The sequence below is a fragment of the Phocoena sinus genome, chromosome X (genome assembly GCF_008692025.1).
Source record: "Phocoena sinus isolate mPhoSin1 chromosome X, mPhoSin1.pri, whole genome shotgun sequence".
Taxonomy (NCBI): Eukaryota; Metazoa; Chordata; class Mammalia; order Artiodactyla; family Phocoenidae; genus Phocoena; species Phocoena sinus.
Genome location: NC_045784.1, coordinates 85,848,157 through 85,871,008, shown reverse-complemented (window position 1 = coordinate 85,871,008; position 22,852 = coordinate 85,848,157). Strand labels below are relative to the sequence as shown.

Below are 22,852 nucleotides of genomic sequence, written 5' to 3'. Positions count from 1 at the left end.
AATAAAAATTAAGAAAAGACAGTCTGGTATTAGCCAAAAAAAGTCTGTATGATATGCCACTTTTTTCTTTTTAAATAAATTTATTTATTTATTCATGGCTGCATTGGGTCTTTGTTGCTGCACGCAGGCTTTCTCTAGTGGCGGCGAGCAGCAGTTACTTTTCGTTGTGGTGCGCGGGCTTCTCACTGCTGTGGCTTCTCTTGCTGCAGAGAAGCTCTAGGCACGTGGGCTTCAGTAGTTGTGGCACAAGGGGTCAGTAGTTGTGGCTCGCGGGCTCTAGAGCGCAGGCTAAGTAGTTGTGGCGCACGGGCTTAATTGTTCCACGGCATGTGGGATTGTCCCAGACCAGGGCTCGAACCCGTGTCCCCTGCATTGGTAGGTGGATTCTTAGCCACTGTGCCACCAGAGGAGTCCGATATGCCATTTTTGTCATTTTTTCTTAGTAAATAAGGGGTCATGACTATACTCATATACTTTGTGCACACCTTAATTATTATTTTATGCTCCATTTCCTAGAAATAAAATTCCTGTGTCAAAGAGAAGGAATGCTTTCAAGGCTGTTGAGATGTTTTGCCAAATTGCTCTCTGGGAAGATGCTACTTATTTGTACTTCCCCCAGGTGCACATGTGAATGTGTCTATTTCCCTGCATCCCACTTAATGGTGGGAATTATTGTTTGAAACTGCTTTCCAATTTGAGACGCTAAAATACTATTTTGTTTTAATATTCATTTTCTCTGATTACTTTCAAAGCTAACATTTTTTTCCCACATTGGTGATTAGCCACTTTTTTTTTTAAATTTACTTTTGGCCACACCCCACAGCATGTGGAACTTCCCCAACCAGGGATCAAACCCGTGCCCCCTGCACTGGAAGCATGGAGTCCAAACCACTGGACCACCAGGGAAGTCCTAGCCACTTCTTAAATATATTTTTTTCATGTCTTCTGAATTCAGCTGGGGATTTTTTCCAAATAAGAAGTAGCATCAAATTGTATTATACCCACTCTCCGATTTACTGTACCCGTCTCTGCCCCTTTCCTCCCCAGAGATACCCAAGAAAGTATCTTGCCTGAAACAGCATAAGAAACCTCATTCCACACAGTTCCAATGTATTGTGATTGAGCAGTTGGGCAAAAAAGAACATGACTTAGCACTGCTAGGAAATACATTTTTAGTAGCTCCTGTGCATATAGAAGCAAACTGCTGCTGCCTTTGAGAAGATCTCAGGGATAGAGAGACTGCTTTTTAAAAAAAGTAGACAAGATAAAAAATGTTTTACTATGTTAGATGTTTTGAGCACCTGAAAAAAGAGGTGATGGATAAATACCAAGTTTTATGTATTACTGTTACCAGTAGTGTCAGCCACACACTTTCCCTTTTTGTTTTGTTTTCTTTTTAATCATCTGCTGCTATTTCACATCTACCTTCTCTGTTGGTTTTTCAGATTGGACAAGTTGTCCTGGAAGATAGTCTTAGATTCTTAAAATTAAACTTTAAATATTATTTAAGAATATATATAATTACCATGTATTTTATTTCTGTGCTTTTCTCTTGCTTCCTGGTGAGACCTGTAAAATTTCAGGAAATGATCTGCTTTATGAGTAACAGATTAGCAAACAAAACCATTGTGGATTACTCCTTTCCATTTCCGTCTTCAAACTTTGGTGAAATTAGCAGCTTAGTAATGATACACGTCAGAGAACTCAGTAAATATTTATTGAATGAAGGAATGAACTGCTACACAAACAAATCCTAGAGAAGAGATTAATGTGTAACCTCACTTTTTATTGTCTCTGTGTGCAGTCTTGGAAGTGGATCCTTACACCAGTCATTATTTACATCTTTGAAAGGATCCTCTGATTTTATCACTCCCAGCAGAAGGTTGTGATTACCAAGGTAAAGAATATGCACTTTCTTCTTGCTCTGCTAAGAGATGTGTTCTTCCTGATTATAGAAATAAATTGCCACATTGTCACCTTGACAGGAATAAAAAAGAATTTGAGGGCAATATATTTGAGTTCCTCCAAAGCTGGACAGAGCCGGAAAGAGAGGTTTGGCAGAAATCATCAGCTTGGGTCTATGTCAGAAGCTGCAAACAGGCATTCTGCGCCATATCTAGCCCACAGACATATTTTGTTTGGCACACACCCTGATTGTTTAGAAAGTCAAATTGGTTGCTAACATTTAGAAATCTGGATGGAGGCTTTCACATTGAAAAAGTGGCATTTCTTGTTGCCTTTCCAACCTACCCAGTTACAGCACAGGGAATTACATTCAATATCTTGCAATAACCTATAATGGAATATAATCTGAAAATAATAACTGAATCACTATGCTGTACACCTGAAACTAACACAATATTGTGAATCAACCATGCTTCAGTTTTTTAAAGTGGCATTTCTGGTTTCTCTTGAAGAATCAGGCAACCTGACAATGCTGAGTCTTGGCTCCGTAGTATGACCATTGTCTGGACTTGGTAACTGCTGCCCCCTTTAGAAGAGACTTGTGTTTGCAATTTACGGCCATCACCAGCTCTCCAGCTTTACTTATTTACCTTATCTGCCTGCTCCTGTCGCCATTTGAATTTGCCTTCTTTGGCCTCTGTGCTTTATTCATAGGATGGGTCATGTACCCATCCAAAGTTTTGGAATTGAAGATGCACAAAAATGGCTCCAGCATGGAAGTGGGACAGTATATTTTTGTTAATTGCCCCTCAATCTCTTACCTGGAGTGGCATCCCTTTACCCTGACCTCTGCTCCAGAGGAAGACTTATTTTCCATTCATATCTGAGCAGTGGGGGACTGGACAGAAAATCTCATAAGGGCTTTTTTTTTTTGCGGTACGCGGGCCTCTCACTGTTGTGCCTCTTCCCGGACTGGGGCACGAACCCGTGTCCCCTGCATCGGCAGGCAGACTCTCAACCACTGCGCCACCAGGGAAGCCCTCATAAGGGCTTTTGAACAACAGAATTCACCAGTTCCCAGGTAGGTCCTTAAGAGCAGCAGAGACCCAGACCAGAAAGCAGACAAGCAGAAAAGAGAAAGCAATTCCGCATTGAAACTTAAGTCTGGTACAATGGAGTATGATTAAAATAAACAGGTAGCAATCAGCTGTGGAACAGCTCTGCCTCTGGGAGGATTTTTGAGGTTGTGGGTGGAGGTGAGACTTCACTTGCCCTTTGATTTTTGCCTTCTGCCAGGATCAAGGTGGATGGTCCCTTTGGCACTGTCAGTGAGGATGTCTTCCAGTATGAAGTGGCTGTGTTGGTCAGAGCAGGAGTTGGGGTCACCCCCTTTGCTTCCATCTTGAAATCCATCTGGTACAAATTCTGGAATGCAAATCACAACCTCAAAACACAAACGGTATGCTCCCGAATACCACTTTTCATCTGGTCTGGGCCTGATAGGTCCATTGCTTTCATGGGCTAAGCTCTTTACAACTGGTAAGAGAGTAACCCCTCCCTGGAGTTATGAGAGTGAGTGATCACTTCTCCCTGCCAAGGCATCTGCTTGTACAGACTTACCATAAGAACTGGGTCTTCATTTTCAATTGGAGTTTAAAATCACTTTGAACTAAAGCTGACGTTGGAGTTCTCTTTCCATAAGGGAAGTTGTTAGGACTCTGGACATTAATGCCACCTGAGGTCTGCTGTACCGTAGAGGTGATTTTTTCAGGTCACTCTTAGACTGGATCAACAAATATAGTGTATATGTACATAATCATGTCACCATAGTGCACATTGTAAAGGGCACTTAATAAGGCTATATTCTCTTTTGCTGATTCCAGATCTATTTCTACTGGATCTACAGGGAGACAGGTGCGTTTGCTTGGTTCAATGACCTATTGGTTTCCCTGGAACAGGAGATGGAGGAATTAGGCAAAGTGGGTTTCCTAAACTACCGTCTCTTCCTCGCCAGATGGGACTGCAACTTTGTGAGTTCAAACAACAGACTAATTCCCAAGATGCAAGATGAATGTCAGACGAAACATAATATATGCTGATTAGAAATAATCATTTCTTATGATTTCCTACCTGTTCTCACCTTCACACCCAAGTTTAAAAGTGGCTGAAGGAAGAGGCAGCTATCAGGACCTGCTTTTTCTAACTTCCTATTTCTCTGACCAGGCTGGTCATGCAGCATTAAGCTTTGACAAGGCCACTGATATCCTGACAGGTCTGAAACAGAAAACCTCCTTTGGGAGACCTATGTGGGACAATGAGTTTTCTACAATAGCTACCACCCACCCCAAGTAAGTGTATTCTCTAGTTACAGAACTGATTTTACAGAACTGATTCATTTTGTAGATTTAGGTTTAAGACAAGTATTACAGCATGTTGAACACTCTTGGGAAAGATCTCTGGGGCCAAAACTATTTGCACTAATCTTAGATTCTTGCTTAAAAGTGAGGAAATTTCCTGTGGCGTTTCAGCGAAATAAGGGTCTTGATCTTGTAATTGACGAGAAGACATTTGTTGTCCCCACATGCATTCAAACAGTGAGGCAAAGAGACTCAGTTCTGGTTGTCTTACCAAACAAAATAGAGAACGGGAACAATTCAAATGCACTGTTTTGGGCCAAAGCAATTCTGAGGAAAAAGAACAAAGCTGGAGGCATAACCCTCCCAGACTTTAGATAATACTACAAAGCTGCGGTAATCAGAACAGCTTGGTACTGGCACAAAAGCAGATATATAGATCAGTGGAACAGAATAGAGAGCCCAGAAATAAACCCACACACTTACAGCCAATTAATCTTCAATAAAGTAGGCAAGAATATACAGTGGAGATAAGACAGTCTTTTCAGCAAGTGGTGTTGGGAAAGCTGGACAGCCTCATGTAAATCAATAAAATTAGAACACTCCCTTACACTATACACAAAAATAAACTCAAAATGGCTTAAAGACTTAAATATAAGACATGGCACCATAAAACTAGAAGGGAACCTAGGCAAAACATTCTCAGACATAAACTGTAGTAATATTTTCTTAGATCAGTCTCCCAAGGCAAAAGAAATAAAAGCAAAAATAAACAAATGGGACCTAATCAAACTTAAAAGCTTTTGCACAGTAAAGGAAACCATAAACAAAATGAAAAGACAACCTACAGACTGGGAGAAAATATTTTCAAGCAATGCAGCTGACAAGGGCTTACTTTTCAAAATATACAGACAGCTCATACCACTCAATATCAAAAAAGAAAAACACAACCCTATCAAAAAATGGGCAGAAGACCTAAACAGACATTTCTCCAGAGAAGACATACAGATGGCCACCAGGCACATGAAAAGATGCTCAACATCGCTAATTGTTAGAGAAATGCATATCAAAACTACAATGTGAAGTTTCACCTCACAGCAGTCAGAATGGCCATCATCAAAAAGTCTACAAGTAGTACATGCTGGAGAGGGTGTGGAGTAAAGGGAACCCTCCTACAGTGTTGGTGGGAATGTAAATTGGTGCAGCCACTATGGAAAACAGTATGGAGGTTTCTTTAAAAAACTAAAAATAGGGCTTCCCTGGTGGCGCAGTGGTTGAGAGTCCGCCTGCCGATGCAGGGGATGTGGGTTCGTGCCCCGGTCCAGAAAGATCTCACATACCGTGGAGCGGCTGGGCCCCTGAGCCATGGCCGCTGAGCCTGCGCTTCCGGAGCCTGTGCTCCGCAACGGGAGAGGCCACAACAGTGAGAGGTCTGCGTACCACAAAAAAAAAAAAAAAAAACCTAAAAATAGAGTTACCATATGATCCAGCAATCCCGCTCCTGGGCACATATCCAGAGGAAACTCTAATTCGAAAAGATACATGCACCCCAATGTTCATAGCAGCATTATTTACATGGAAGCAACCTAAATGTCCATTGACAGATGAATAGATAAAGAGGATGTGATACACACACACACACACACACACACACACACAATGGAATACTACTCAGGGACTTCCCTGGTGGTCCAGTGGTTAAGAATCCACCTTCCAATGCAGGGCACGTGGGTTCAATCCCTGGTTGGGAAACTGGGATCCCACATGCTGTGGGGCAACTAAGCCCGTGTGCTGCAACTACTGAGCACACAGACCACAACTAGAGAGAAGCCTGAGTACGGCAATGAGGAGCCCCCACGCGCCGCAGTGGAGGATCCCGCAAGCCGCAACGAAGATCCTGCGTGCCGCAACCAAGACCTGACACAGCCAAAAAATAAATAATAAAATAAGTAAAAAATAATAAATTTCTTTCAAAAAAAAAGGAATATTACTCAGATAACGCCATTTGCAGCAACATGGATGGACCTAGAGATTATCATACTAAGTGAAGTAAGTCAGACAAAGACAACTATTATATAATATCACTTATATGTGGAATCTAAAAAAATGGTACAAATGAACTTATTTACAAAACAGAAACGGAGTCACAGACATAGAAAACAAACTTATGGTTACCAAAGGGGAAAGGGGAGGGGGAGGGATAAATTGGGAGTATTGAATTAACAGATACACACCACTGTATATAAAACAGATAACAAGGATTGTACCATATACCACAGGGAAGTAATAACCTATAATGGAAAAGAATCTGAAGCTGTACACCTGAAACTAACACAATATTGTAAAAGTCAACTACAATTAAATTTTTAAAAATGCATTGTTTTGGGCCTTAATGACCTCTACTTAAAGTAACAAGGGTTTGGAGTGTATTAACTAGTTAACTGATGACCTGACCTCAGTTTTCTGAGGGGTTCTGAGACATGCTAGAGCATGAAAATCAGCCATAAAATCAGCCATTCCAATGGGAAGATTAAGCTGATCATATTAGATAAATCCTTGGAACAAGTTGGCAGGTGAAGATCAGTTCAATTCCACAAACATTATTGGTTACCTTCTATAGGGTACAGCACACACTATTCTAAAAGATTTGGAGGTTGAAAGAAAAATAGGATAGGGTTCTTGCCTTCAAGGAGCACACATTTTAACAAGAGATGCATATAATCAACTCAAGCAGAATGATGCACTCCATGAAGCAGGTACATGGACACGGAGGAAAAGTCTATGCCCATATGGGGTGATCAGGAAAGACTTCAGGAAGGCAGTGGAGAGAACACTTAGTGACTCAGATTCAGATGATCCTGGGTCCTACTGCTAGTTCTGACACTTTCTAGTTCTGGGACCTTGAGCTACAAAGCCCTCTGATCTTCAGATTCCTCATATGTAAAATGGGGGTTTATATTAGTAAGCGCCTGCTCTACTCACTTGCAGGATTGTCGTGAATAAGCAAGACAATATATTAAAAATGTTCTGTAAACTGTAAAACAGCATATAAACAAAAGAGATTATGTTAATTATTGTGTCGGGTTGATGATAGTTGAAGTTGTATTAAGGAATGCATACATTATGTGGGAAGGGAGAAAGATGAGCCAGGGAAGTAGGAGAATGTGTAGAAGCAGTATCACAGAAGCCAAGGGAGGAAATATTAGAGGAGTATTGTCAACAGGGTTGGAGGAGTGGCAGGGTCCAGGAAATACTTATTTAGTTTAAGGATGATCTAAGCATATTTATAGACAGATCAGGAGACAGTAGATAGGAATAAAATAAACATACAAAAGGGGAGACAGGGCTAGGATGGCCATAATAAAAGGGCAATAACAAGAGTTGGCGAGGAAATGGGGAAACTGTAGGCAAGTTCCTCCCATGTTGCTTATGGGAATGTGAAACAGTGAAGCACTTTAGGAAAACTCTGGCATTTCCTCAAAATGTTAAACATAGAATCACCACATGACCCAGCAATTTCACTCCTAAGTACATACCCAAGAGAAATGAAAACATATGTCCACACAAAAACTTGTATGTGAATGTATGTAAAATAGCCAAAAAGTGGTAACAACCCAAGTGTCCACCAACAGATGAATGGATAAACAAAATGTGGTATATTCACACAAAGGAATATTATTCAGCTGTAAAAAGGAATGAAGTATATTACATGCTACAACATGAAGGAACCTTGAAAACAGTATGCTAAGTGCAAGAAACCAGACACAAAAGGCCACATATTGTATGATTCCATTTATATGAAATGTTCAGAATAGGCAAATCTAGAGACAGAAAGTATACTTGATTGTCTAGGGCAGGGAGTGGGGGCGGTTGGGAGGAAATGGGGAGTGACTGCTAATGTGTATGGGCTTTCTTTTTGGGAAGATGGAAATGTTCTCGGATTAGATAGTGGTGATGGTTGCACAACTTTGCGGTTATACTAAAAAGCACTACCTGCACACTCTAAAAGGGTGAATGTTAAGTCATGTGAATTACGTCTCAAGTAAAAAAGAGGGGAGAAGAAGGTATGAGGGAAGGAAGGACAGGGTGAGACCCAGAGCCTAGTTAGAAAGATTATCCTTGGCAATAAGAACCACCACCTCTTCAGTGTGAGAAAACACTGGATGGATTTAATGGCAGCTAACATATGCACTTGCTATATGCCAGGCATTTTTCTAATTGCTTTACATATATTATTTTTGTTTAAACCTTCAAACAACCCTGTGAGGTGGATACTATCCCATTTTACAGGGGGGAATATTGAAGCACAGAGAGGTTAAGAAACTTGCCTAAAGTCACACAGCTGGGACAAATGTCAGAACAGGGATTGGAACCTAGACAGCCTGGCTTCAGAGTCTAGTACTTCATTAGTGCACTGCACTCCATCTCCTGAGTGTCTGTGCTCAATAGAGTAGGCAAGGCTGAGTGCTGAGAGGGTTAAGAGTTGGGAGCATATTTGGGGCTTGCAAGCGGAAAAGGTGAGAAGACGAACATGAAGAACATGAAAAAGTCAATAACTGAATTTTTATGTAAGGTTGTTGGGAGTAGTAGAGGCCTAGCAGAGGCAGAAACTATTCCCTCAAACATTGTCAGCAGCCTTTGCTGCATTCTAACTCTGGCTACCATTCTATTCTTGCAGGTCGGCGGTGGGAGTCTTCCTATGTGGTCCTCAGACTTTGGCAAAGAGCCTGTGCAAGTGCTGTCATCAGTACTCCAGCCTGGATCCTAGGAAGGTTCAATTCTACTTCAACAATGAAAATTTCTGAATTACAAGAATAAGGATGGTAATCTGCGCTTAGCCTCTGTATCTTCAACAATCTACTTGGTCTGGTCAGGTTTGGGCAACCACTTAAGGACAATAACATGTTTCTTTCAAGCCTTGACTCCCTGGTATTCTTTTTTGATTGGACTCAACTTTGTCATCACTGAGCTTCATGGACCTAAGAACTTCAGAAGTCACAATAATTGCAAAGCCCATGGATCATTTCTCGGGAAAACAACTGTAAATCCTTCTGGAATGCCATGATTGAAGCAAGGCTTGATAGGAGACGTGGTTGACAGTTACACAATTTAACTCCAGGTGATTTTGTTGATTCCAAGTGTTACTGTCTCCTGGACTCTGGGTCACATTCTCCTCTCCCTCCCACCCACAAAGAAGATTTCTAAGTAGGGTGATTTTTTAAATAAAAATTTATTAAAGAATTAATGACAAAACATAATAATAAGCATAAATAGTAAAACAACGAACATAGAATTACCAAGAACCCAATACCTATATAACACTATGTACATTCTTACTGTTAAACATGGTCTTATCCAGTGTGAACAGCAATTTATGCTTTACTTATTTTTGCTTGTCAAAAAATGAAGGATTTTCTTCTTTGCTTAATGAATAAATCTTTTGTTACTTTACCTAGGCTCTCCATTTGGGAAAGAAAATCTTGGAAGTATGCTAATCATAATTGAAATTGTGTTATAATTGAAAGTCAGTTATGTTGTCATTAGCTTGCATTGTTCTGTTGGAAATAATTGTGAAAACTTGAACTCCATCTTAGGATGATTATTTAGTCAACAAGGATTCTTTATTGCCATTTTTATCAAGGGGTTTTATTAATGTCTAGTCTTAAAAAAAAGATAATTTAAAATTTTGACATTTTTTGGCTCATACGTAACTATTCATTAAGGAATCATTCACCTAATGACATCAGCAAAATGCCTTTTCTTTCTCCTATTGAAATGCTTTTTATTTCTTCCATTCACCTGGCTCTGGGATGTCAGTAGTCACAGTGAAACAGAAGAGGGAAAGATCGGGGCCCTTAAAAGAGGAAAAATAATCCACATTTCTTTGTGCCCAAAGACAATTCAAATCACTGGATTTACAAGAATGTTTTTACTGAATCAACATTATAGCACCTATTTCTCTACCATTAAGTGAGCAAAAATGAATAAGTGATTGTTTCTAATTATCCAGAAACCTACATGACTTGAAAGATTAGTAAAACCAATCTTTTCAGTCACTAGTTTGAACAAAATAAAGGTAGGTCATGAACTCATGGTAGCTAATTGTGTTTCATTTATTAACTGGACATCAGGAAAAAATACTAATGGATGTTTCCATGGGAATAGATTGGGATACCCCTGCTGTTACCAATTTCCCGGATTTCAGCTAATTTAAATTTAATAAGGCTTTAGGAACATGCACAATGGAACCTTGATGATATGGTTCCTACTAGACAACTGTTGACCAAATTATAATTTGATCTTCAGTGAGTTTGATTTGGAATCTTAAGTGTTCTTGAAACTTATAATGCGTTCCTAAGGAGAAAGGCTGTACTCTTGGTCTTAATGTCTAAATATATTGACACTTCAAGATATGACTGCTGCTAAAATCAACATATCAAGGCCTAGAATGTTCATGGAAGTAGGCAGAAAAGGTAATGATGATAAATCCTACACATAATCAACATCTAAGCCTGAACTGGGGATGAGCAAGATACCTAGAAAGCTCCTCAGCTGTTTTGAGCAAGTTTTTCTTCCTAGGTTGTAATATCAAGTATCTTATTCAGCAAATTTCTGTTGCAGTAAATGTTTACATATCAGAGTAGAAAATCCCTCAATTTTAATGTCTCTCATAAAGTTGATTATCTTTGCATTCTTTTGCTTCACAGGTAAGCAATATGCTATTACATTCTCTAAGCCTATGGCAGGCTTTTAATTCACTTGACCATAATCCTAACCCAGAGGCTAGGACTCTGTGAACATAAATAGGCTCAGGAGTAGTTCCAGTGGAACTTTACTAATTATTAAGGCACCTCTTAACCTCTTGAGGTTGGCCTGATGGAGAGAAATCATGTTTCTCCTTAATGCCACTATGAGAGAGAATACTAGGCTGGAAGAGCAATAGGTTAGAGCCAGTGGCACTGATTATGTTCACACCTATTTGAAAGGAAGCAGGCAGGGCAGGCCTAATGGGCAATCCGACAGCTTATGCTCTACATTTGGTCCTCTTAAAATAAATGAGAAAAATGTAAAAGTTTTAGAGTTTCTATGTTTTAGTTTCCCAGAATAAATCTGGTCACTGGGTAGGGCTGTAGGTTAGTAATTATTTAGAAGGCAGGATGAAATGTATTTTGTTTGTTTGATTTCTGTTCAGTGTTTATTTCACCTTGAACATGTGAAAAATTAGTGGCTTTCTTAACTTTTAAGGTTGACTACCCAGACTTAAGAGTTTTAAAACAGACAAGAAAATGTCAACAGTCTCTTGTGTTGTTGACACACTCAAACCAGTGATCATACATCATCTTTGTCTTAACTCTGAACTATGCATGTGAATAGACGTGGTACTGACCAAAAAATACATTTTGATACTTGGATTTTTCTAAACTAAATACACTGCTCTCCTAGGTAGGCTCTTTGCATTGTTGGCCTTCTGACCATTTTACAGCTCTAAGCACATGCTATTGTCTCCCAGTAGACTCAGAAGTTCTAGCAAGCTCTCAAAGGGCAAATATTATTCCTGTTGGAAGCAAACTAAGCAGAAACTAAGTTCCAGAAAACACTGTTTCTGAGAAATTCTCAAATATCATCAAGAAGAATAAATGGTTAACTTAAAAGGAAAAACAGAGCTATGGCAACATAATATTAAAGTACAATACTGCAGTAAGGGTAGAAAACACATGTAAGGTTTCACCCTTGGTGTTCAGCCTTTTAAAAGCAAAAAGGTCATGTATATCAATTTGCAGTATACTAAAATTGTGTTCAAAGTTTATTTCAAGTCACAGAAAACATACAAACTAAGACAACAGAATGAACTGATTTTGTTCTGAGAGAAGGTGATGGGAGTCCTCCACCTGGCACCGATTTGAGTCATTCAAGGGTTAGGATGCAGAATTCTTCTTTTTGCAACATTTCAACAAAGTTATGGAACTAATTTCCAGATTTGTTGCCAGGTAGTTTTGAAAACCTGTAAGGAAAAGTTGGGAGAAAGCCATCAGAAGTGGAGACAAAGTTCTCTTCCCCGAACATCAGAAAAAGAAATTTAAAGGTGGGGGAGGGAGGCTACACATATGAGCAAATCACCAGGGAAAGATCCCTAAGGTATCTGCTTCTTGCTTCCCCAAAGTAATCATCCCTTACAGCGGAGTTTCTCAACCTCAACACTACTGACGTTTAGGGCCAGAGAACTCCTTGTTATTGGGGGATGTCCTGTGCATTACAGGATGTTTAGCAGTATCTCGGGTCTCCACCCACTGAAAGCCAGTAGCACACCATACCCCCTAAAGCTGTGATAACCAAAAATGTCTCCAGACATTTCCAAATGTCGTGTAGGGGGCAAAACTGCCTCTGGTTGAGAACCACTGACCTGATGGTAGTGGTACATAAGCCTGTCAGTGACAGCAGAGCTGGATCACAATGAGCAAGGTATAGGACGGAGGGAGAGACAACATCTCGGCTACAGTATGCACAAATACCAGCAAATACACATTAAAACCTTCCCTGCATAGAACTACATACACAGAACTACGTGTGCGTACGCACACACACACATTAATGCAGGTTTAGTAAAAATGGTAAAAGGTGAATAAGGTCTGTAGTCTAGTTAACGGTAAGGTACCAAAGTCAATTTCTTCCTTTTGCACTATAAACCAAAAAGGTATGTGTACAACAGCTTCCCAAGATGTTATCATTGCAGGAAGCTAGGGGAAGGGTACACGAGGCTCTTTGTAGTACTTTCCCAACTTCTTGTGAATTTTTAATTATTTCAAAATAAAAGTTAAAACAAAAAACCTTGCCCTGTGGTTTATGTGCAAGGCTTTAAAATGAGATATCTTACAAGCAAGAATACACAATGAAAGTACTTTCAGAAACATTTTTACCTCTACTATCCCAAAACAGAATTTCCTCACATTGTAGGGAATGCCTTCTCTGGCATAAATAAATTAGAAAAAGTAAAAGAGAGGAATAATTTTTTTAATATATCTATTCCTCTGAATATAACAGGTCTATACTTTTATAGATCTATAATAGTCTATACTTTTACTGAAGAAAATAGAATGCCTTGGGTATCTGGACTAAAAGTGCTGGTCATACTGAAAGTCTACTCCATCCATCTACGACAGCTTCCCATTAAAGTTCAGTCATTTAAAGTCTAGATATAGATATAATGCACATTTCCAGTTTGGATGTTTTAACAACATTACAAATATGGATTAAAATACAATATATTTAGTAAAGACTGCTAGTTAGTGTAAATGAGTTCACTGTCATATGATAATACATGGATGGGAATTATAATAAAGATGGAATAAAAAGCAGAAATTCAAAATGTGATATTCCAACTGATATTGGGACAATGTACATTTTAAACTGTTCTTAGAAAGCAGAATTGTTTATGAAATACCAGATGTTGGGGAAATTTTTTTTAAAATGAAACGCCAATACATGTAATCAAGTTAGGTCACATGACTATGTTCCTTTTTACCTGACTGATGAGCAAGAAAAATAAGGGCAGCAGTGTACAGCAACCTCTAAAATGTACAGGGACTGATGGCGATGGTGGACATTCACTACCTTAAATTATGTGCTGTAATAGTTTAACCTCAAAGTATTCAATGTAAAATAGATACTGGAAACTGAATGCTTATACGTTTTATTGAAATGGTTTGTATTTTCTTCATTTTGATGGGGAAATATTTTATTTTATTTATGTTATTTTATTTTGGAATAAAATAACAACCGATTCTGGAGGAATATATGATCAAACCATATCAAATTATATTATGTCTAGAGAATGAGATTGAGAGGGCAGAGATTTTACCCTGAACTTTCTACATTTCTGTATTTGATTAATTTGGTTAAATTGATCATATGTCACTTTTGTCATTAGGAAAGAAAGGTTAAATTAGATTACAATCCATTCAATAACTGAACAAATGCCTACAGCCTTCCCCTGTCATGATAGGGACTGAGCTACTGAAGGGTGAAGGGTCTAGCCAAGAGGAGTGCAGGTCTTGGAGGGTCTTGTTGGTTAAGCTTGAAAGTATATATCCCAAATGCATGAGGAGCTTGTCTGACTCAGGCAGGGTAAGTCTGCTCACCTTTTAAGGCGCTCCAGTAGATTTCTGTATTTGTTCCTTTAAGATCAGGATACTCTGCCTCTGCTCAGGAGGCAGCATGGCGATCTGGTCTGCAGTTAGTTGAAGAACCTGCATGATCAAAGCAGCCTGTGCAGAGGAAAAAAAGGTAGTGAGTTTTAATGATGGCAGCTAAAAAAACACCACCAGCTTCTGTCCAAAAAGGAAGGACAGAGAAAGGATAGTTCACACACAAAAAAACAGCAGGCCAAAAAAAAAAAATCAAACAAAACCAGAGAAAAAACCAAAACCAGCTGGTGAGAAAAGGCACAATGAAAAACACAAGTACAATGCCTAAGATCAGAAGACTCAAAACAGACACCTTCATGAACCCCAAATTCTTACAGACTAAGGTGACACCTGTGAGCCCTGGGAAGTCTACAATTTTTAATCCTGCTTTAAAAGTTTCTCCTGGGACTTCCCTGGTGGTGCAGTGGTTAAGAATCCGCCTGCCAATTCAGGGACCATGGGTTTGAGCCCTGGTCCAGGAAGATCCCACATACTGCAGAGCAACTAAGCCCATGTGCCACAACTACTGAGCCTGTACTCTAGAGCCCGCGAGCCACAACTACTGAGCCTGCACGCCACAACTACTGAAGCCCACGCGCCTAGAGCCCATGCTCCACAACAAGAGAAGCCACTGCTATGAGAAGCCTGCGCACCACAACAAAGAGTAGCCCTTGCTCGCGCAACTAGAGAAAGCTCGCACACGGCAACGAAGTCCCAATGCAGCCAAAAATAAAATAAATTTTAAAAAAAAGTTTCTCCTTTTCACAAGTTTTAGCCTTTCCATCAGATATGAACTCCCTACAATGGTCAAATATAGAAACAGAAAGATATGCTCATGGGGAATCTGCTATTGTTTTTAGGGATAAGGTAAAAAAGGGAGGAAGAAAGGGATTTGGATTTCCAAGTCAATCAGGCCTGCACACAAAAAATCTACTGGTAGATGAGTTGAAATGTAAGATAAGCTGCCATTCACATACATCCATTTAAGAATTTTAGGACCAAGCCCACAGATTTTCAGGTGACAAGATCATAAAGAGTTCTAAGAGTAAAAACATCACTTCCTGAAGACCCAGGACCTCCACATGGTGACTGTGAAAAGAGGATTCCAAAAGACTCGTGCATATGGAGGCAGCTGGACAGCATTACTTACCTTCTCATGGTCCTGTGGAGTGACTTGGTTCTGGCCAGGACTAAAGCCACCAGGCTGGCCTCCACCCTGAATGCTCGCTCCTTGCATGCCCGCTCCCTGCATGACTGGGACCTATGTGCACAGAGAGAGATGAAGAGAGATTTTCGGTACTTCTCATTTAGGTAACCAGAAGCCAGTAATAACAGCAATGTGAAAAAATATCTGATTGTGGATATGAGTTTAAAAAGCAAATTAATGACTGAATATCATTTCCTACTGTTAGCATCAGCAGAAGGCAGGGTTTAGCCAGAGATCAACTAGCAAGTTGACAAATTTCTTACAACAGCTCCAGCATCATCAACAAGTATCACACAGCACAAGTGGATACCATCAAATCAAGCAAAATTCAGCCACATAAGCACAGGGGAAACTGAGGGCATTCTAGAAACTAGCACTCAGTGGAAACAGAAACGAAAGCTGACAGATTCTAGAATAATGTATGCTGGTCCACTGGGGAAGCTACATTTACAGGGATACCACCTACCTCTAGTTCAATCAGACACAGGCCCTATCCCACAAGTAAGGCAGAGATGATCATAATGGCAGAGGCAGAAAGGAGATGGGAAGGCCTCCAGGGAAAGGACTACTATTAGCCCAACATTTGTTTTTTATAACTTTCCTCAGAGAATATGCAGCAGTTGCTTTCTGTTAAATACAGACCAAGAAACACGACTGACCTGAGTTTAACAAAGTGCAGTTATATCATGCTTACTGGTACTTAAGATCTTCGATGGGTTCAATGTTTTGGAAGACAACCAGAACCCAAGGAAAAGGCCTCAGAGCACCTAGAATAACTTAAAAGGTCCCTATACTGGATTTATGTTCACACTCAGGCATTTACCCAGAGCTTAGGTGGTACTCTTATTAAATACAAATTGTTAACAAACATGTTACCTGCTTCCTCAGCAGATGAGAAGCAGCAAAGCATGAAAGAAATGTGGATGAACCATTAGGAGCAGATATCATGACAGCAATGTGAAGAGCCAGGTGACAACCTGACAGTAAAGGATACCAGAAACCAAAACAGGAGATGCTATGTTTTCTATTATAGCCTATACAATAATGGGTACGTTTAATGATGACCTTGAGTAATCAAAAATGATCAAAATAATTTTTTGTATCCTGTTTAAGAAGAGAAGGAAGCATAGTATACTTCATAAATGATTTTTCATTAAAATAGTTTAAAAACTTGGTTGAATAATTCTATTATGTGGAACATTCATTTGGATGCATTAACTAATTTCCCAAAGACACCAGAGACATGAAGCATTAGTACAGCTTTGTACAGATTGCTAGAAATTATCACTTTCTGTTCTTTATCAATACTGAATCCGGAGACCAGTCTGAACCTTAATGAGCTGTTACAGATCTGAAAAATCTATGAGAGTAACCTTTTTGAAGCTTCAGTCAATACTAATTTGAGGTACTGTAATGTGATCTAACCATTTAATAATGGTCATTTAAAGTTTCCAGAAGAGCCTGTTCTAGGCTCTCAAGTAATTATACAGCTGACCACATATCCAGGTTTGCTAAGACAGTCCCAGTTTAAGCTTCTGCCCCACAGTAATTACTAACAGCACTCTCAAATGTGTCCCTGTTTGTGGACAGTAAGTTATATAATCACCCTAGTAATAATAAGCCTTTTACCAACAAGTTTCCAACTAGGTGGACTGAAGTTAATTTTAAAATTTGATTTAAAATTATGAGTGAGGGACATATTGTTAGGTTAAAAAACAAGGTGCAGAACAGTGAAAGGAGGAAAAAGTAAGAATACATATATATTCATATTTGCAAAAATAAGTATATTCTTATTTGCTAGAAAGATACATTATAATAAAAGTGATTATCTATAGGAGATGGGGGTCACAAGGGAGACAGGTACGAGGAGGAAGTGAGGTTCTTACTGTATATCTTTTGTACATGAGTGAATGTATTTTATATATTTATTTATAAGTAAACATAGTAAACAAGTTTTTTAAAGTTTGAAGATAAAGTTTTTATTTTCTCTACCTCAGACCTAATTGGCTTTATAGAATCTACTAATGAAAATTATAATAAATGTAATATTAGACTAATAAGTTCAAGTACTAGCAGATAAAGGAGCAAGAAATTATTGATAAATGGTCTTCCAACCATTATTTTCGACATCTTTCTCCAAAGAACTATTGACAGAACTATATAAGGACATCATGTAGTTATTTGTTATTTATCTCCCCACTAGAATATAAGCTCCATGGGGGCAGGACTTCGTTTTGTTCACACTGCTATATCCCCAGTACCTATAGCTCTGCCTGGTATATAGTAGGTGCTCAATAAATATTTGTTGAACGACTGACTGAAAGCATAAAACCCATTTTTACTATGAGGCTACTGACCATAGAGGGTATGATAAAAATCAAAGCCCACGAACACATTTGTTTTAAAGTGAAACTTGAAAAACAATAGAAAAGTTTTTTTCTACACATACCAGAAAACAACATATTCATATTTCATATTAGAGAGGAGGGATAGACACACATATACAACATGCAGATAACAAGACAGAGTAGCATAGCGGAAAAAATAGTGGGTTCTATTCCTTGCTCTGCCACTTTTTAGTTGTGTGAATTTGGATAAGCCACCTGAATTCTTGGGTCTCAGTTTCCAAACCTATAAAATGAGAGAACTGGGTGACTGACATGTTCCATTCCAGCTCTGACAATACAGTTCTCTCTCTTGTGCATACACACACACACAAGGGGGAGTAAGGCACAGAAGCATATGGAAGAGAGAAGAGATAAAGAAGTACATAGAGGAATGAGGAAGTCACATTGAGGAAAAATGAAGGTGGAAGGGCTAGAGTGAAACGAAGGTGTTAGCTGAAAAACAAAACAAAACAAAACTAACTCAGAGGGAAGATACAGATGTACTACCTCCCCACAACCAACTGGAGGGTAAAAAGGATGGAGATAAGAACACATAGACAATCATAGACCATCATTACACATAGCTGGAGAAAGCCAAATAAAGAGAAAGAAGAGATAAGAATTTAGTTGCACAGCTTTTAAGACAAGCATTAGTAAATTGCCTTTCAACTCCATTGTTCACTTTAGGCTATGTGATGAAAGTAAATTAAAATAGATTTCTGCAAACCTAAGATCAGCTAAATGACCACTAATAGCTCTTCATATGTTCTAATGCAGTGGTTCTTAGGGTTATACATTAGAATCATTTGGGGGAGATTTTTCAAATTATCCACGCCTAGATTCTACCGACGTGCTCTCTATCCCCTAAAATCAGGGATTCTGCTCTGAATGGAATTTGAAATTGTGGGACAAGGTTACACTTTTGGACTATAATCCTGGTAGTCAGAAAACCACCACCCTAAGGAACAGAGAAACTAAAGGAAGGGAGATTCTAATCTTCCCCAAAAAGCTGAGAAAACAACCCAAATCAGAAAGCAGTAATAATCAGCCTCAATAATCAATTCCCGAATAGATCAAGATTTTACATAGAAGTGACAGTTACATATACCTGTCTGGATCCCTGGGGGCCAACTGTCCCCATGTTAATTGGACTGGGACCCTGGATTCCACTAGGTATAGGGCCTCTAGGGCCTGGGACTGGGCCCCTTGTATCCATGCTTCTGGCCTCCATTCCTCTGACTTCCATTGCACGGGCCTCCATTGCACGGGCCTCCATTGCACGAGCCTCCATTGCACGGGCCTCCATCGCACGGGCTTCCAATCCTCTAGCATCTAATCCTCTTGCCTCCATGGCTCGTGCCTCCATCCCTCGTGCATCTATGCCTCGGGGATCTCTTCCACCTATAAAAAGTTGCAAGAAAACCATTGGGTAGCTACCCACCTTTACTGCAATAATAACCAACAATCAAATAAACATTCTGTATCCCAGATTGGAGCCTAAGACAGCATGTTCATCATGAGCCCACAACTACCAGTCAGCCTTGTGACGTGGTTTCCCCTCACCTCTGCCATCCAATGGTGGACCCCTCTGATCTAGCATGGGTCCTCTTGGCTCTGCCATTAGCGGTCTGGGCTCAGCTAATGGCCCTCCTCGCATCTCATGTGGGGGTGGGCCACGGCTGTCATGGCCAGGGACATGGTGCATGGGCGGACCCTGATGAGGTGGTCCCAGGTAACCTCTAGAGATGGAGAAAAAAATGTTATATTTTAAAACAGAACAAAACAATAAGAAAAAAGTGTCAACCAGAAGATCAGTAAAATTAGATAAAGAGCTGATGCAAACATCAGTCTACAAATGCTAAGAGAATAACACAAAACAGGTCAAAGAAAAGCTATCGAGATGTAAATCCATGTATTCTAGAATTTCGTATTTGGTCAGGGCACTCAAATTAAGGAGGACTGAATGGATATCCATTATATATAATGAATACGCAGTAGGGTGCTTAAGAACATGGGTTACTGTATGGGTTCAAATCTAGGCTCTATCATTTATTAGCTGTGTGATCTTGGGCACATTTGCTTAACTTCTCTAAGCCTTAGTTTCTTCATCTGTAACATGGGACTGATATTAGTATCAATCTCACAGGGCTGTTGTGTGGATTTAGTGAGATGAACTCAGTAAAGTACTCAGAGCAGATTGAGAGGCATAATCCCCACTAATACCAATTATTATTATTATTGCTATTATTAGTATTACTACTAACAATAAGCAATATAATTTTTTCCTGTTTAGATATGTGTGCTAGAATTTCCAATTTCTGAGGATGGAGTAGCAATGGTTAGTTCAAAATGACACACTCAACTACATAGTTCTGCCCAGGAAGTGCTTCATCTTGGACAGTGGCCATGAATATTTATTTATCTTTTGAAGTAAGCAAACAGGCACAACTGGTATGAAAAGACTTTGTTCTCAAAGCAAGGGGAAATTCTGATTCCTTCAATCTTTTCCTTCTGTGTCAGTGCTTACCTAGGCTCTACCTCTCCAGTTACAGAAAGTAAAGTGCCTCCGCGTGGGTCATTTGGAGCATCTCCCAACAGACCTCGAGGAGTTGGGACGTTGGCAGGCAAGGGCCCACGCTGCATAGCTGCTCTGGGGTCTTGCATCGGCACTGACAGGGAAACAAACGGGGAGGTACTGCTGTGAAGGACATGTAAGGCAAGAAGAAATGACTCTATATGCCACTGACAACATAGTTCAGACCCCTCAGAGTGGGTGAAACCTCACCACAAACAGACTTCTCTTGCAGCTCAAGAACAGAAGCAGGGTATAGGCAGAATTTGTTCTATGTTAGAGGTATGGATGGAATTATGTAAAGAACAAACTGGGGAGCAACCTGCCAAGGCCTAGCACTGCAACCTGAAGAAACTTAGGCTCCTGGTTTTGCTTATAATCAATCTTAGTTCAAGGACCAGAGTCACAAAAGAGAGGTAGGGCCTTGGCATATGTGAATACTGCCATGGCTCTGCAAGAACATGCTGTCTCTTTACAGACTGCTATTCCATCCAAGCCTCCTGACACCAGTAGGGAGGGAGTACAGCCTCAGACAGTTGTCCATATCATCCATGTTCTCTGCCCTGTGTGAAGAGGTCAATCTTAGGCTTGTGGCCCCAAAAGGAAAAAAATGAAAAAACAAAAAACCCAAAACACTACCCTTTTGGGTTCCAAATGTGAGGATGACTGCCAAGCAGCCCTTTACCTCTCAACGTCCCACCCTGAACACCACAAGCAAAAGGAAACCCGCAGATACAATGGGTACCTTGGACTCGCTCAATTGATGCAGGCCCGGTGGGTCCCACGGGCGAGTGCTGTAGGGTTCCTAGGTGAGCAGTAAGTTCAAAAGGAGAAAGAACAGACACTTAAAATAGCTTGCACACACACGCAGAGGCACACAGACAGTGGAGATTTACACATATAAGTTAAAGAGCCAAGAGTTCATTAGCTTGCCCTGGGCTACAAAATCTTCCTAAACTATATGAGCTTCTTTGGGATCTGAAACTGTTCTGCTTTGATGAGATTGCTTCCTAAGGTAAAACCTGTGGGCCACTGATTTTATTTGGGCAGGAATAACCAGCCACTTTCAATTTACACCTCTCCTACTGGGATTCCCCTTAAATCTTATGATACTATGAAAAAGAGAAACAAAATATAAAAAGGATGCTTCTGAAACTCCAGTTAGGCAAAGAAGGTAAACGTATTTTCATAAGCAAAAAATGAAAGAAATTGCACTGAATCTGGAAGGCAAGATTTATTCTGGAAAAGCCCATTAACAGAAGTGGCACAGTATTATTTTTGTCATAATTTAAAGCACAAAAATTCCTGCTATCAAATGGGGAAATGCAGTGAATGAACTTTAGACAAAGAAAGAGAATATTACTCCTCAAGAAGTACTCTGCCACTGTAAGTTTTTGATAAACAAACATCATGACATCAGCAAATAAAGATTAATAAGACGACAAGGGTGCCAACACTAAACAAAGGTGGCAGAAGGCAAGAAGAAGTCTCTTCTTAAACATCTCATTGTCTCTTTTCAACATTACAAATGTGTAAAAGAAGCATGGATTGCAGGAAAAGAATGACAAACTGGGTACAAATGAAAGATTCTTGCTTTCTCTGCTGGGTACTAAAGGAAAAGTATAAAAGTCTCATTTTGTCTCTTCATGAAGACATCCTTGATATACCTTCAAAACTCAAGTCATTTCCCTTTGTTAACTTTTGACCAGAAAGGTGAAAATAACTGTATCAAGGAAGATGTCTTGTGGAAGTGTGTATTAAACAAAGTTTGATTTATTGATGGCTGGGGGAGAGGTAGAGGTATGACTGAAACTTCTAATTCCTTCTCACTACTGCAAAAATACTTTGGGGCACCTACACGATCTACTGATAGCAGCTGAGGGGGGTGGGGCACAATAGCATAAAAGCATGGTCTGCTCAGACAAGGTGTCTGGACAAAGAGCTTGTTCCATTGTCAATTGCCTGACAAGATTATTAGCTCTGTCACTTTAGCAACCAATATCAGTATACAAACCATAAACGAGGAGTACAGTGCATAGGCCTGTATCTTAGTATTTTGCTTAAAAAAAAAGGGTTTTGGGGAATTCCCTGGCAGTCCAGTGGTTAGGACTCAGCACTTTCATTGCCATGGCACAGGTTCAATCCCTGGTTGGGGAACTAAGATCCTGCAAGCCACATGGTGTGGCCAAAAAAAAACCAATTAAAAAAATTTTTTTAATGGGTTTTACTTATAGACCATATGCTAA

At 39.8% G+C, this 22,852-nt stretch overlaps 2 protein-coding genes across 6 annotated transcripts in view; one reads left to right on the top strand and one right to left on the bottom strand.

Moving 5' to 3' along the window:
• NOX1 (NADPH oxidase 1) overlaps window positions 1-9,802 on the top strand; it is a 26,878-nt gene extending 17,076 nt beyond the window's left edge. Inside the window, 7 exon segments of the mRNA XM_032620501.1 lie at window positions 1,805-1,899; window positions 2,624-2,841; window positions 2,944-2,986; window positions 3,202-3,364; window positions 3,789-3,935; window positions 4,129-4,253; window positions 8,938-9,802. Of these exon segments, the coding sequence (XP_032476392.1) occupies window positions 1,805-1,899; window positions 2,624-2,841; window positions 2,944-2,986; window positions 3,202-3,364; window positions 3,789-3,935; window positions 4,129-4,253; window positions 8,938-9,064 (918 nt within the window). The 3' untranslated portion in view covers window positions 9,065-9,802.
• The window catches only part of CSTF2 (cleavage stimulation factor subunit 2), a 25,550-nt gene continuing 12,163 nt past the window's right edge, over window positions 9,466-22,852 (bottom strand). For 2 of the 5 annotated variants that reach the window (XM_032620498.1, XM_032620499.1), the window contains exons 10-15: window positions 20,562-20,703; window positions 19,598-19,773; window positions 19,143-19,435; window positions 15,591-15,701; window positions 14,396-14,521; window positions 9,480-12,261 (exon numbers count right to left, since the gene is read on the bottom strand). In XM_032620498.1, the coding sequence (XP_032476389.1) occupies window positions 14,399-14,521; window positions 15,591-15,701; window positions 19,143-19,435; window positions 19,598-19,773; window positions 20,562-20,703 (845 nt within the window). In that variant the 3' untranslated portion in view covers window positions 9,480-12,261; window positions 14,396-14,398. Of the gene's footprint in view, window positions 12,262-14,395; window positions 14,522-15,590; window positions 15,702-19,142; window positions 19,436-19,597; window positions 19,774-20,561; window positions 20,704-21,351; window positions 21,412-22,852 lie in introns of all 5 variants that reach the window. The other 3 variants (XM_032620500.1, XM_032620496.1, XM_032620497.1) reach the window with 3 other exon arrangements.